At 41.0% G+C, this 14,636-nt stretch overlaps 2 protein-coding genes across 3 annotated transcripts; one reads left to right on the top strand and one right to left on the bottom strand.

Annotated features, from left to right (window-relative positions):
• Positions 1-3,080: 3,080 nt before the first annotated feature.
• On the bottom strand, positions 3,081-4,313 carry taf13 (TATA-box binding protein associated factor 13). Its single transcript, XM_023991058.2, has one exon. It carries the CDS (start codon positions 4,067-4,069, stop codon positions 3,695-3,697), a length of 375 nt encoding a protein of 124 aa, XP_023846826.1. The 5' UTR covers positions 4,070-4,313; the 3' UTR covers positions 3,081-3,694.
• Positions 4,314-4,408: 95 nt separating this feature from the next.
• On the top strand, positions 4,409-13,841 carry slc35c2 (solute carrier family 35 member C2). 2 transcript variants are annotated; one of them, XM_023991056.1, is made up of 10 exons: positions 4,409-4,625; positions 5,236-5,419; positions 5,541-5,691; positions 7,761-7,824; positions 9,368-9,440; positions 11,103-11,271; positions 11,469-11,552; positions 11,683-11,858; positions 12,046-12,175; positions 12,394-13,841. In XM_023991056.1, exons 2-10 carry the CDS (start codon positions 5,309-5,311, stop codon positions 12,525-12,527), a joined length of 1,092 nt encoding a protein of 363 aa, XP_023846824.1. In that variant the 5' UTR covers positions 4,409-4,625; positions 5,236-5,308; the 3' UTR covers positions 12,528-13,841. The 2 variants fall into 2 exon arrangements, with proteins under 2 accessions (XP_023846824.1, XP_023846823.1); XM_023991055.1 differs by having other exon boundaries at positions 4,409-4,837.
• Positions 13,842-14,636: the final 795 nt, after the last annotated feature.

The following is a 14,636-nucleotide window of genomic DNA, read 5'->3' as shown; positions in this document are numbered from 1 at the left end:
CTGGTAGTTGGTCTGACATAATTATGATCTGTACGGTATTGTTTTGAGGAATATCAATAAAAWAATATTTTATATATATATATTTTTTCATTTTTCTTTGACCCACACAGCCATAAGGCATAACAGATTAGACAGCAGTAAAGCTAGATCAGGCATATTTATTTATGGCAAAACACAAATTAAAAAACTAATATTATGAAATGATATGCCACCCGGAACCTCCTGCCAAGTTTAAATTCTTCATCATTATACAAACTGAACTTTAGGTAATCAAATTCATCCCTATGAAAATAGATTACTGATACAGTGGGTTAAGGAACAAAGGACAAACATCAACATTTTCTCTATGTCATATTCATCATTTCCAGCACAATCCCAACATCAACACGTGAAAATGACCCGTTTCTATGGAAAATAAAGGAAGATACAGTAAGTTTCCAATGACATCATCAGCCAATTAGTAGGCAATGCCTACTCAAAACTGGTTAAAAGCACACCGATGATGTCATTGTAAACACACTGCCTTCAGAAAGTATTCACACCCCTMGACTTTTTCCACATGTTGTTGTGTTGCAACCTTGAATTTAAAATGGATTAAATGTAGATTTTTTTTTGTCACTGCCTACACACAGTGCCTCATAATGTCAACGTGGAATTTTGTTTTTAGAAATGTTTAGAAATGAATTAAAAACGAAAAGCTTGAGTCAATAAGTATTCAAACCCTTTGTTATGGCAAGCCTAAATAAGTTCAGGAGAAAAATGTGCTTAACAAGTCACATAAGTTGCATGGACTCACTCTGTGTGCAATAATAGTYTTTAACATTATTTTTGAATGACTACATTTCTGTACCTCACACACACAATTATCTGTTTAGTAGTACATTTCAAACACAAAGACCWGGGTGGTTTTCCAACGCCTCGCAAAGGACACCTACAGCTGAAGTCAGAAGTTTACATACACTTAGGTTGGAGTCATTAAAACTTGTTTTTCAACCACTCCACAAATTTCTTGTTAACAAACTAGTTTTGGCAAGTCGGTTAGGACATCTGCTTTGTGCATGACACAAGTAATTMTTCCAACAATTGTTTACAGACAGATTATTTCATTTATAAGTCAATGTATCACAATTCCAGTGGGTCAGAAGTTTACATACACTAAGTTGACTGTGCCTTTAAACAGCTTGAAAATTCCAGAAAATTATGTCATGGCTTTAGAAGCTTCTGATAGGCTAATTGACATCATTTGAGTCAATTGGAGGTGTACCTGTGGATGTATTTCAAGGCCTACCTTCAAAGTCAGTGCCTCTTTGCTTGACATCATGGGAAAATCAAAAGAAATCAGCCAAGACCTCAGATTTTTTTTTGTAAACCTCCACAAGTCTGGTTCATCCTTGGGAGCAATTTCCAAATGCCTGAAGGTACCACGTTCATCTGCACAAACAATAGTACGCAAGTATAAACACCATGGGACCAAGCAGCTGTCATACCGCTCAGGAAGGAGGCACGTTCTGTCTTTTAGAGATGAACGTACTTTGGTGCGAAAAGTGCAAATCAAGCCCAGAACAYCAGCAAAGGACCTTGTGAAGATGCTGGAGGAAACAGGTACAAAATCATCTATATCCACAGTAAAATGAGTCCTATATCGACATAACCTGAAAGGCCGCTCAGCAAGGAAGAAGCCACTGCTCCAAAACCGCCGAAGAACACCATCCCAACCGTGAAGCACTGGGGTGGCAGCATCATGTTGTGGGGGTGCTTTGCTGCAGGAGGGACTGGTGCACTTCACAAAATAGATGGCATCATGAGAAAATAAAATTYTGGGTGTATTGAAGCAACATCTCAAGACATCAGTCAGGAAGTTAAAGCTTGGTTGCAAATGGGTCTTCCAAATGGACAATGACCCCAAGCATACTTCCAAAGTTGTGGCAAAATGGCTTAAGGACAACAAAGTCAAGGTATTGGAGTGGCCATCACAAAGCCCTGACCTCAACCCTATATAAAATTTGTGAGCTGAACTGAAAAAGCATGTGTGAGCAAGGAGGCCATCAAACCTGACTCAGTTACACCAGCTGTCAGGAGGAATGGCCAAAATTCACCCAACTTATTGTGGGAAGCTTGTGGAAGGCTACCCAAAACATTTGAGRCAAGTTAAACAATTTAAAGGCAATGCTACCAAATACTAATTGAGTGTATGTAAACTTCTGACCAACTGGGAATGTGATGAAATAAATAAAAGCAGAAATAAATCACTCTACTATTATTCTGACATTTCACATTCTTAAAATAAAGTGGTGATCCTAACTGACCTAAGACAGGGAATTCTTACTAGGATTAAATATCAGGAATTGTGAAAAACTGAGTTTAAATGTCTTTGGCTGAAATGTATGTAAACTTCCGACTTCAACTGTATTTGGAATAAGTCAATGAGTATGAATATTTACTTTCCTCTTTTTTTTAATAGAAAACGTAGAAATGCACCATTTTCACATATGTTGATGTTGGGTTGGTGCTGGAGATGAACATGACGTTAGAAAACGTAGAAATGTACCTTTAAGGCTCGCACACATCACACCTAATTTAGATCTAGCGTTCATCTGCCGATCGTCCAGCGCGCTGTGTTTTAAGGACCACCCACTGTAATGTCTGACTGCCAACATTTCACATGTAAAGTCAGTGCACACTCGGTTCACAAATCAGGTTCAGATGTGCTAAGTACTCTCGGCTAGCAAACCCTATAGGTGTCTGAGCCCTTAGTCCTGCGGAGATAATTAAAGTAACTTTCAGAGGGTTTTATTCCATGCACAATAAGGTCCATCTACGGAAGTTGTGCATTCATTTGCACAAATTAAACAAAACATTTTATTCAAGTTTTGAAGCTATATCCATTGTCTCAAGGTGTAGCAATCAAATCAAATTGTATTGGTCACATACATTTGTTTAGTAGATGTTATTGCAAGTGTAGCGAAAGTGAAACGTTTCATGAAAGAGAACCCATCCATGGATTAATACAGAAAGTCTATATTTGAACTCCCCTCTGGGCCCATGTCCTGAAATCTCACAGTAAAGGATGGATGAAAGTGTCAAGGATTGGAAGTTACTTTATTCATAAATGTCCATTCCACCATTACGTCACTATCCTTACTGATAAACAGGACAACAATTCTCACCTAAGAGACATTTCCTCACAGGACCTAATGATTCATACTGCAATGTGATGTCCTTCTGTGGATACAGCACAGTATACCATAAATAACACAACTTTCTAGGATTAGATGTGTGTATGTTAATGGGGCGGCAGGTAGCCTTGTGGATAGAGCATTGGGCCAGTAACCGAAAGGTTGCTAGATCGAATCCAAGCTGACAAGGTAAAAATCTGTCGTTCTGCCCCTGGTCCTAGGCCGTCAATGTAAATAAGAATTTGTTCTTAACTGACTTGCCTAGTTAAATAAAGATYGAAAGATGTCTATAGAAGGCATAAGCATTTCACATGAGCACAAACATATCTTTAGTCACAAGTGGGTGGTGAATGAACACTCTCTATGTTCACATCTGCAACAACAAAGTTTAAATCCTCAAAAACACATGTCCACTGATCAAAGCAGAATAAACAGCTTGGACAATATGAAAGAGAAGTTTAAAAAAGGGAAAGAAGACATGTACTTGTGGTGAAGGCCAAATCCCTCTACCAAAGGCCCTAAGAGCCATAGTTCGCTTCATCAAAGGCCTTGCGGGCTCTCTTCAGCTCCTCGTTCATCGTCAAGAGGTCTTTCACTCTGGCAAACTTCCTTGGATCTTTCCGGATAAGGAAAACAATGTCCTCCACCTGGACACGGCCCTGGCGTCCGATGGACATGGCTTTGTGTGTCATCTCCGTGACGAACTCGATCACAAGGTCCTCCAGGATGTCCACTGACTCGGTGTAGGGATTCTGGTCATCTCCAAATCCATACATCATACACCGAAGTTCTTTAGAGAACAGCCTTTTCCTTTTGCCGTGGTTCCCATCCGCTCCACCCGCCCCGTCATCCAAATCCTCGTCAAAACCAACTTCGTCTTCCTCCTCCGCCATCCTCACAGACCCAACGGTGTACTAGAGCTAGCAATTGTAGCTAACGCTAGCTGGCTATGTGATTATCTAGCTAGTTACAAAGCCCAGTGTGTCCAACGATATTTCGCAAACCGTGCAGGTTAGATGCAATTGGAGTCCTGGCCGTTTATTTTTTGTTGCGTTGTGGCGGCTTTTTCACTTTATAACAATGACAAACACAGAGGGTCACGACAACGACTACTCAACCAAATTGTCAATTTATTCTTCGCTGTAGTTGCCGGAAGTAGCTACAGTAACTGGCTACGTTGTTTTGCTTGGAAAAACAAAAATACTGCCACCTAGCTGCAGTTCTGAAGTCGGGCGCACTTGATTCAGGTCAGCCATCCGACCGGGTAGGCAGAGTGATCCATTGCATTGGACCAAGGTCTACATTCCACCAAGCACCGACGCGCGGCGTGCAAGCAAAATCAAGTGCATCGCTTGTCTGGCTGTGCTCAGTCCACGTAGAGCCTGCGGTTTGTACTGATGAATCGATGCCGTGGCCCGTGTGTAGAGTGGACTAACTGGCAACAACAAAGTAACGTTACTGTAATTTGGAAAGTAAAACAATGTTAAATTACTCTGTACAGACATGTGTTTACATGCATCGCTTGATAGCTAAGCTAGCTAGCCAACGTTACGTTATTTAGACGCAGCTTTGTATAGCAGTTAACAGGACCGGTCACACTTTGCTTAACTAACGTTAGTTAACTAGCTAGTTTACCTGTTTTCGCCGCCGTTCGCCAGCAGGTGAGTTCAGCCAGACAATAGCTAGCGTTTTTAAATGTTTTCATAAGATATGTGGTTCAGCTAGACATTGTAGCTAGCCAGCTAACAAGTTATCCACTGTCTTCCCCAGTGGCTTGCCCGTCCATATTTTATGTGCTTTGTTAGCCATGCCATATGGCTCAGGTTTATGTTTTCCAGTGCCTTCATCATCAGCAGCAATACATCTATTTAGCTTGGCAACATAGGTTTATCTGAGATTATAGCTACAATGTTAATTATGAAAAAAATCTGCATGTTCATGTACAGTATCGCCACAACACACTATGGCTGTGTCAGTGTTAACATACAGCTGGGAGTATGCTCATTACTCACTGATAAGACTCATCTTTCTCGCTCTTCCCTCTTCTCTCCCTTCCCAGCTTTCAGCACATTGCTCCTGTTTGAAGACGGTGCCTCTGCAGTAGTTCCTGTGGGGAAGGGTGAAGCAGCACCATGGCTTGCCCTGTCCAGTTCCTATGCCGGGCTGTCCGCACTGTGGGCCTGGTCCTCGTTTACTATGTCTTCTCCATCGGCATCACCTTTTATAACAAGTGGCTGATGAAGGTCAGTCTGAGGCTGGCTCACACTCCTCATGCGACATAACATTGTGTACTTGGTATGTTTGCTTTGCATGCAGTGCCATGTAGCTTAACTCACTGTTACTGTTCCCATCCCTTTCTCTCAGGGCTTCCACTACCCACTGTTCATGACGCTGGTCCACCTCACCATAATATTCTGTCTCTCTACCCTGACCCGCTCGGCCATGCAATGCTGGACAGGGAAGCCTCGGGTCATGTTGAACTGGACAGACTACCTCACAAAGGTTGCCCCAGTCGGTGAGTGCATATATTAGAGGAATGTATGCCAAACAGTTTGAGTTGTATGTGACACGATATAATCAACATGGACTTCAGTCTGCATAATAAAAGGCATAGTCCGTCTGTGTGATAAGATACCACTGTCTACTTTTCTCTACTAATCTTGGCTGGAACTACTTAAATACATCTTAAAGGGGCAATCTGCAGTTCAAACTATAACAGTGGTCACACCCGCCACCTATTTGGTAAATAGCTGAGGGATGGGGTTGGAGAAATGTATCCACTCTCAAATTCATAGACAGAGCTATGGATGGAAGGACTGACCATTCATGAGATCAAAATTATAGTTTTAACCATGTTTTCAGCCTATACAGTGTTTGTTTACATTTGAGTCATTTTGCAGATGCTCTTATCCAGAGGGACTTACAGTTAGTGCATTTATCTTAAGATAGCTAGATGGGATAACCACATAGCACAGGCATAGAAAGTAAGTCAAGTAGTACAAGTGCTGGTTCAGTTATTTTTGTTTWAAAAAATTGTGTGGGGGGGTCGAGGTGAGGAGGAGGATTATTTAAGATACTGTTTGAAGAGGTAGGGTTTCAGATGTTTTCAGAAGATGGGCAGGGACTCTGCTGTCTTAGCTTCAGGGGGAAGCTGGTTCTACCATTGGGGTGCCAGGACAGAGAAGAGCTTGGACTGGGCTGAGCGGGGGTAATTGTAAACAAAAACTGTATAGGCTGAAAACCTGGTTTAAACTATAATTTTGATATCATGGATGGTCAGCTGCCACCCCGTAGGGGTGGGAGGGCCAAGAGACCTGAGGTGGAAGAACTGAGTGCTCGGGTTGGGGTGTAGGGTTTGAGCCTAGGTAGGGAGGGGCAGTTCCTCTTGCTGTTCCATAGGTAAAGCACCATGGCCTTGTAGTGGATACAAACAAAGGCGTAAAACAACCATATACTGTATTTGTGGTTTTGAGGGGTATACTACAAAGCAGGATCAATGAGTTAGCCATCTAACTTGCCTAAATATAGATGCGCTGAAAATGTGCATGGTCTAATCGACTCAAAAACCAAAAACACATATCTAAGTTTACATTTCATAATGAACCAGAAAATCAAGTTATTTCTGGTTGTTAATCAAAGTTGGCTGACTAACTAATTGATCCTGCTTTGTATACTGAAGAAACATGCAACAATTTCAAAGATTTTACTGAGTTACAGTTCATATAAGGAAATCAGTCAATTGAAATAAATTAACTAGGCCCTAATCTATGGATTTCACATGACTGGGCAGGGGCGCAGCCATGGGTGGGCCTTGGAGGACCAATCAGAATTAGTTTCCCCCCACAAAAGGGCATTATTACAGACAAAAATACTCCTCAGTTTCATCAGCTGTCCGGGTGGCTGGTTGCAGACGATCCCATAGGTGAAGAAGCCGGATGTGAAGGTCCTGGGCAGGTGTGGTGACACTTGGTCTGCGGTTGTGAGGCCGGTTGGACGTACTGCCAAATTCTCAAAAACGATGTTGGAGGCGGCTTATCGTAGAGAAAGTATGATTCAATTATCTGGCAAACAGCTCAGGTGGACATTACTGCAGTCAGCATGCCAATTGCATGCTCCCTCAAAACTTGAGACATCTGTGGCATTGTGTTGTGTGACAAAACTGCACATTAGGGTTGCCTTTTATTGTCCCCAGCACAAGGTGCACCTGTGTAATGATCATGCTGTTTAATCAGCTTCTTGATATGCCACACCTATCAGGTGGAAGAATTATCTTGGCAAAGGAGAAATGTTTACTAACAGGGATGTAAACATATTTGGGCTCAAAATTTGAGAGAAATAATATTTTCGTGCATATGGAACATTTCTGGGAATTTTTATTTCAGCTCATGAAACATGGGACCAACACTTTGCATGTTGCATTTATATTGTTGTACAGTATATTACACCCCTCTGATGGGGTACAACAGTTGAACTAATCTTTTGAGGCATTCACCTTCCTGTCAGTAAGAAAGAAACCCTTTGTTAGTAGGAATAAAACAGTGTGCCATGATATGATCAACAGTCCTAAAAAGCTGTCTCTTTCAGCCATTGCAACAGCGCTGGACATTGGACTCTCCAATTGGAGCTTCCTCTTCATCACCATCAGCTTGTAAGTGTGTGTGTTTGTGTTTACTACAGTGCCTTCAGAAAGTATTCACACCCCTTTACTTTTTCTGCATTTTGTTTCAGCTTGAATCTAAAATGGAATACATTTAGATTTTTGTGTCATTGGCCTACAGTACACACAATTCCCCATAATGTCAAAGTGGAATTATGTTTTTAGAAATGTTTAAAATTAATAAAAAATGTCTTGAGTCAATAAGTATTCCACCCCTTTGTTATGGCAAGCCTAAATACGTTCAGGAGTAAAAATGTGCTTAACAAGTGACATAATAAATTGCATGGACTTACTCTGTGCAATAATAGGGTTTAACATAATTTTCTTAATGACTACCTCATCTCTGTACCCCACACACACACAATTATCTGTAAGGTCCCTCAGTCGAGCGGTGAATTTCAAACTCAGATTCAACCACAAAGACAAGGGAGGTTTTCCAATGCCTCGCAAAAAGGACACATATTAAGAGATTGGAAGACGCAACAAAAATAGACATTTAATATCCCTTTGAGCATGGTGAGTCAATCAACCCAGTCACTAAAAAGAAACAGACGTCCTTCCTAACTCAGTTGCCGGAGAGGAAGAAAACCCCTCAGGGATTTCACCATGAGGCCAGTAGTGAATTTAAAACAGTTAGAGTTGAACAACATTGTAGTTACTCCACAATACTAACCTAATTGACAGAGTGAAAAGAAGTAATGCAAAGAAATTAACTATATGTCATGAATACAAAGCGTTATGTTTGGGGCAAATCCAACACAACACATTACTGAGTACCTCTCTTCATATTTTCGAGCATGGTGGTGGCTACATCATGTTATGGGMATGCTTGTCATCGGCAAGAACTATGAAGTTGTTTAGGATAAAAAGAAACGGTATAGAGCTAACCACAGGCAAAATCCTGGAGGAAAACCTTGTTCAATCTGCTTTCCAAAAAACACTGGGAGACAAATTCACCTTTCAGCAAGACAATAACCTAAAAAACATGGCCAAATATACACTGGAGTTACTTACTAATATGACATTGATTGTTCCTGAGTGGCCTAGTTACAGTTTTGACTTATATCGACTTGAACATTTATGACAAGACTTGAAAATGGCTGTTTAGCAATGATCAACAACCAACTTGACAGAGCTTGAAGAATTCTAAAAATAAAATATGCAAATAATGTACAATCCAGGTGTGCAAAGCTCCTAGAGACATACCCAGAAAAACTCACAGCTGTATTCGCTGCCAAAGGTGGTTCTAACATGTATTGACTCAGGGTTATGAATACTTATGTAAATTAAAATTTTGCATCTCATTTTCAATACATTTTGAAAAATGTCTTAACATATTTTCTCTTTTTTATTGTGTGTAGATGGGTGAGCGGTTTTATTTATTTAATACATTTTTGAATTCGGGCTGTAACACAACAAAATGTAGAATAAATCAAGGGGTATGAATACTTCCTGAAGGCACTGTATGTATCTACCTAACTTTGATCATCAATGTTCTGAATGGCATTAGAATGTCTTTGTATGTTTCCTCCAGGTACACAATGACCAAGTCTTCTGCAGTGCTCTTCATCCTCTTCTTCTCATTGGTTTTTAAACTAGAGCATCCGGTAAGTCAATTTCACTTGAGATAGGCTAACTCTTGTTGTTTCTTCTTGGTCATTGTTTATCCAGTAGTATTTATGGATGTTGCATGACAGACAATTGCATTTAAAATTCACTCTTTGTTCATACTACATGTTTGAAAGACAGTGTTCCTGTGTTCACAGAGACCACATTCACAGTAAACGCTGCATATGTCGGTTCAATCGGAAATTACTTTTAAATGGTGCATTGTCAAAATCCGCGACCAAATTCTGACTTTTATAATAAAATGTTGCTGAACRTTGAAGAAAATAAGTACAATGTTCTGTATTTATGTTAAAAGTAGAACAGGTATGAAATGAAAAATAAGGCTTCCTTCTTTTCACTCTGTCAATTAGATTAGTATTGTGGAGTAACTACAATGTTGTTGATCCATCCTCAGTTTTCTCCTATCACAGCCATTAAATGTAACTGTTTTAAAGTCACCGTTGGCTTGGTTGAATCTGTTTGAAATTCAATGCTCGACTGGGGACCTTACAGATAATTGTTTGTGTGGGGTACAGAGATGAGGTAGTCATTCATGTTAAACACTAGTATTGCACACAGAGTGAGTCCATGCAATTTGTTAAGCACATAATTACTCCTGAACGTATTTAGGCTTGCCATAACAAAGGGGTTCGATACTTATTGACTCAAGACATTTCAACTTTTCATTTTTCTTTAATTTGTAAAAATGTAGAAAAACATAAGTCCACTTTTACATTATGGAGTATTGTGTGTAGGCCAGTGACAAAACATTTAACTTTAATCCATTTTAAATCCAGGCTGTAATACAACAAAATGTGGAAAAAGTCAAGAGGTGTGAATAGTTTCTCAAGGCACTGTATATGGTCATTTTTAGATATACAGGGTAAAGCATTGTCGTTTCCCTTATGGCTCAGCTCAGGTGCATACATACATCATAGAAATAGACATAATTTACACCACACACACGCTCAGACAGATCCGGCTCAAGAGGCCCAGCTCATGAGCTCCATCGGCAGCAATTTTTTATTTAGAATGGAAAATGAATGTGTTTATGCATCAAATGTTTGTGCATTGTATCACATCGGTTCATTCCTCGAATCCAACCCGAATCGTTTTCAACTAAAATGTAGACTATCGTTCCTGTATTGTATCGGAGCACATGTATCGAACATTAGATACGTATCGAATCGTCTTGAAAGAGAAAGATGCATATCCCTTACATCTAGGTGTACCGTAGCCGCTCACATGGTTAGGCCATTCTCATTGAAGGCTTTCTTACCACACCCCCTCACAAATTACACTCTGTGTAATATCTGGATCATTCATTACTACAAAGGCAAGACTTGCCTAATTGAAGTCTCTGTGGTTGCAATCTTCCCACCAAGACACTGACTTTCCAATGTTCTAACGAGCTATAGGATTCAGTGAATGGATTCTCTTTTCATGCATAGGAGGAAGTTCCATTCCCTTCAGGTGTATCTAACTATGTGTATATGCACTTTGTGAAATGTGTTTGTATTATATTTATTTATTTATTTATGGTTGTGTACTCTGGTTCCATGCCCTTGATGTGTATGATGTGAGAAGATGAGGAAGTGCATAATGTATGCATGTGGACGAAAGGCTTCTGTTCTGACCCCCAAGTTACTCTGTTTTTACAGAACCCATACCTGATCGTGGTGGTCCTTCTGATAGCCAGCGGCCTGTTCATGTTCACCTTCAAGTCGACCCAGTTCAACCTGAAGGGCTTCATCATGGTACTGCTGGCATCGTTCATCGGCGGGATCCGGTGGACCCTCACACAGGTCCTGATGCAGAAAGCAGAGCTGGGTTAGTTAACACCTAGTCTCAGATTTCCCAAACCGGGAAACAGTGGATGTCGGAACATAGTTAATGTGGGAGGCAAACCTTCTGCCTAGGGAGACTAGTTACCAAGCGTCATTGTGTTGTTGTTTGGACTTGTCCTTTTATTCCCTGATTAGGCATTCAGCCCAGTAACCCCACTCTTCCACATTCCACTCCCACAGGGCTCCAGAACCCAATAGACACCATGTACCATCTACAGCCGCTCATGTTCATGGGCCTCTTCCCGCTCTTCCTCTTCAACGAAGGTAAGACTTTTACGATGCTTCTCTCTAACCTGTTTGTGATAGTCCATGCCTGTCAGTCTGGGCATGACATAAGTGCCTCTATCTGTGTGTCAGTACTTATCCATTTCTCTCCATCTGATTCTGTCTGCAGGGCTGAGCCTAAGTACCTCAGAGAAGCTGTTCCGTGTTAATGAGCTCTCTTCCCTGCTCTACACTCTGGTCATGCTGAGTATAGGCGGATCACTGGCCTTTGGCCTGGGCTTCTCCGAGTTCCTGCTAGTCTCAAAGACCTCCAGTCTCACTTTATCCATAGCAGGGATCTTTAAGGTAAGGAGGATAACACAGTATATCACAAGTTACCCTCTCTGTATCCCTTCAGCTCCCTCACTTGAATTGCTTCCTTTTGCACCATCTCTCCTGCTGTCTCAAGCACTCCTTGTTTCATCCCCCCTACACTCTTTATTCAAAGTGTGTTTTTCATCTCCCCCTAACGTACCCTCCCTGTCCTCACTAGGAGGCGTGTACTCTGCTGCTGGCAGCAGGCCTGATGGGGGACAGGATGAGTGGACTCAACTTGATGGGTTTCGCTGTCTGTGTTTCTGGCATCTCCCTGCATGTGGGGCTGAAGACATACTATTCCAAAAGTAAGTGTTCATACCATTACTATATGTGGTATCCTACACTGTAAAATGAAAGCAAATTGTTGTCAATCTATCCCTGGTGTAGTCTGTATATTAGATATGTTGTAATTGCTTGTTAATCAAGCCAGCGCTGCTGAAGGTACCGAGGCTAATGGAAAGGTATTTCAACAAGCTGTCCGTCATATCCAGTAATTGGGTGTCCTTTTTCTAATGTACTCCAGGTAAAATTCACTCGTTGAGACAGCTGCCCGTTAAAAACAGCCAAGATCTGGAAGTACCCCTATTATGTCATATGGAAGACGAGGGGGAGGAGACAGCTGCTGATGATGATAAAGAGCAGGAGATTCTACTCTGAATCAAACAAGATGGCTGACTGACTGTCTTGTTCCAGAGAGGCAAAGAGAAGGGATCACTGCCTCTACCTCCCTTTCCAACCAAAGTGCATGAGTTGAGGAGCAAACTGAGGTTGAGAGGAGATTCTGGAACACTTGGAGGACAAATGGAATTAAATAAAAAAGTGTATTTATTGCAAAAAGTATAGCCAACGTGTTTTGGCTTTTGGCCTTCTTCAGAGAGGCCACAGAGGAACAGAAAGGAAGGCTTCCAACCCTCTACAGCCAACATTCTCTTCAGCATTTGTCCAAAATCGCTGAGCATTACCGACAGTAACACGGACGGACACCCTAAACTTTATCAAATGCATTTACTGTTGCCTTTTCAGGGCCTTCAGTGATGTGAAAGAGAAGTGTTTACCTTATAATGTGAAATGACCAAACCATATGTGCCATTATAATGATAAATGTTTCTAGAAATGGAGGACCACTTGCCTAAACATCAGACTGTTACCATGGTTACTCCATGATTGTCAGTCTGACCAAAGTCGCCCTAAAAAAATAAACAATATTCTCTATAAGCCAAAATGTTGAATAAAATTATATTTACACATACTTTACTGCTTGTACGTGCTGTTGGTCCTTCTGGCGGTAGGTGGAGATAGGGTATCCACAGCAAAGTGTTGTTTACCCGACTTTGCGGTGCCTGTAGGTTCTGTCACTTGTATTTTCAATCTCTTGACTCATTGCACGTGCTGCACAATATGTAAACAATAGCTGTTTGCAGTTCGGTCTGTGGTTCGGCTCGGCCATATTGGGCAAGTGTTAGTCACGTGCGAATTGCATAAGTATTGAAAATGAAAAGAGGAAATACAAACTGATATACAGACCAGTGTACTAAAGGCCGTGTTGATAATACTTCCCTGTGGATATTTTGTATTAAATTACATCCCACATAGGGACAAWATTGGCAGGTGAAGTAAGTTCAACGTTTGGAAATGCTAACCCTCCATGTTAGAGACAAGTGTGTAAATATTTCATTTTAGTAATTTAGCAGACACTCTTATCCATAGCGACTTACAGTTGTCATACCTTTTCATACTGGTCCCCCGTGGGAATTGAACCCTCAACCCTGTTGTTGCAAGTGCCATGCTCTACCAACTGAGCTACACATGACTCCACATTGTCAAATGCTAATTAAATTAGATTATTTGAGTTAAAGCGATTTCTTAACAACTTGGTTGTCATTTGTTAATATTGAATTGGGTAAGCACAGCTTTTGTTGCTGCTACTATGTACTGTATGTTCTTAAATTAAATAAAACATTTGCACAATTATTCAGAACTGTATGCATAATTTCTTCACCGAGGTCTTTCAAATAGCTGTACTCTGTTTGTTATGTGGTCCTCACCTGCTGGCCGACCATATAATCTGATTTAACATGATGTGCACTGCCAGGTCTTCAGCTGCCTCTATTAGATTTTCTCATTTGGAATCTCATTTCATGAGGAGAGAGCTCTCTCTCATCAATCTGATTGAGTTGACTTAACTTATAAAACCTGTGGTCATGTGAGCACAATTCACTGGGTAGACAGAGATGGGCCCTGTCACTGAGTTTGGAAATGTGGTAACACTGACAACAGGGACGGACTGGGATCAGAAATCGGCCCATGCATTTCTATAACGGACAATTATTTTCCTTGAGGCTCCCATACCGGCTCCCATACCGGCTCCCATTATTAGCCAAATCATTTTCATTCTGTGCAAAACCCCCAATTTAGACAGAGCCACAGAGCAAAAGATGGACCAGCTCATCTGGCATTTGTCCGAACTGCCTTATGACCTGCCCTCAGTCTCTGTCTGACATGGATATGTGGTACAACTGTCATCTCTATTGGGTTTATAACCAGAGTAGACCATGAATGATAATGTTTACCTAATGTTTACAACGTTTTATCTTTACATTCACTTTTGCATTTGCCATTTACTGTTTTCATTGGGTGTTGGGTCCAGTAAATGTTTTTGTGTAAGAACCCTTATTCAGTCTTATTCAGAAAACAACACTTTTTTTACATTACTTTCTCGCCTTTCATATACTGTATTAACCTGCCAGTTGCCACATTTTTCCCGAG

Source organism: Salvelinus sp. IW2-2015, linkage group LG7, assembly GCF_002910315.2.
Source record: "Salvelinus sp. IW2-2015 linkage group LG7, ASM291031v2, whole genome shotgun sequence".
Lineage (NCBI taxonomy): Eukaryota > Metazoa > Chordata > Actinopteri > Salmoniformes > Salmonidae > Salvelinus > Salvelinus sp. IW2-2015.
The sequence above is the reverse complement of the archived record's forward strand: the minus strand, read 5'-3'. Positions and strand labels throughout refer to the sequence as shown.

Bases quoted from the DNA above. Each gene is read 5' to 3' on its own strand.
- slc35c2 (XM_023991056.1), top strand. From the start codon at position 5,309: ATGGCTTGCCCTGTCCAGTTCCTATGCCGGGCTGTCCGCACTGTGGGC. The intron at 11,553-11,682 runs GTAAGACTTTTA...TTCTGTCTGCAG, and splicing joins GCTCTTCCTCTTCAACGAAG to GGCTGAGCCTAAGTACCTCA. The intron at 12,176-12,393 runs GTAAGTGTTCAT...AATGTACTCCAG, and splicing joins GAAGACATACTATTCCAAAA to GTAAAATTCACTCGTTGAGA.
- taf13 (XM_023991058.2), bottom strand. From the start codon at position 4,069: ATGGCGGAGGAGGAAGACGAAGTTGGTTTTGACGAGGATTTGGATGAC.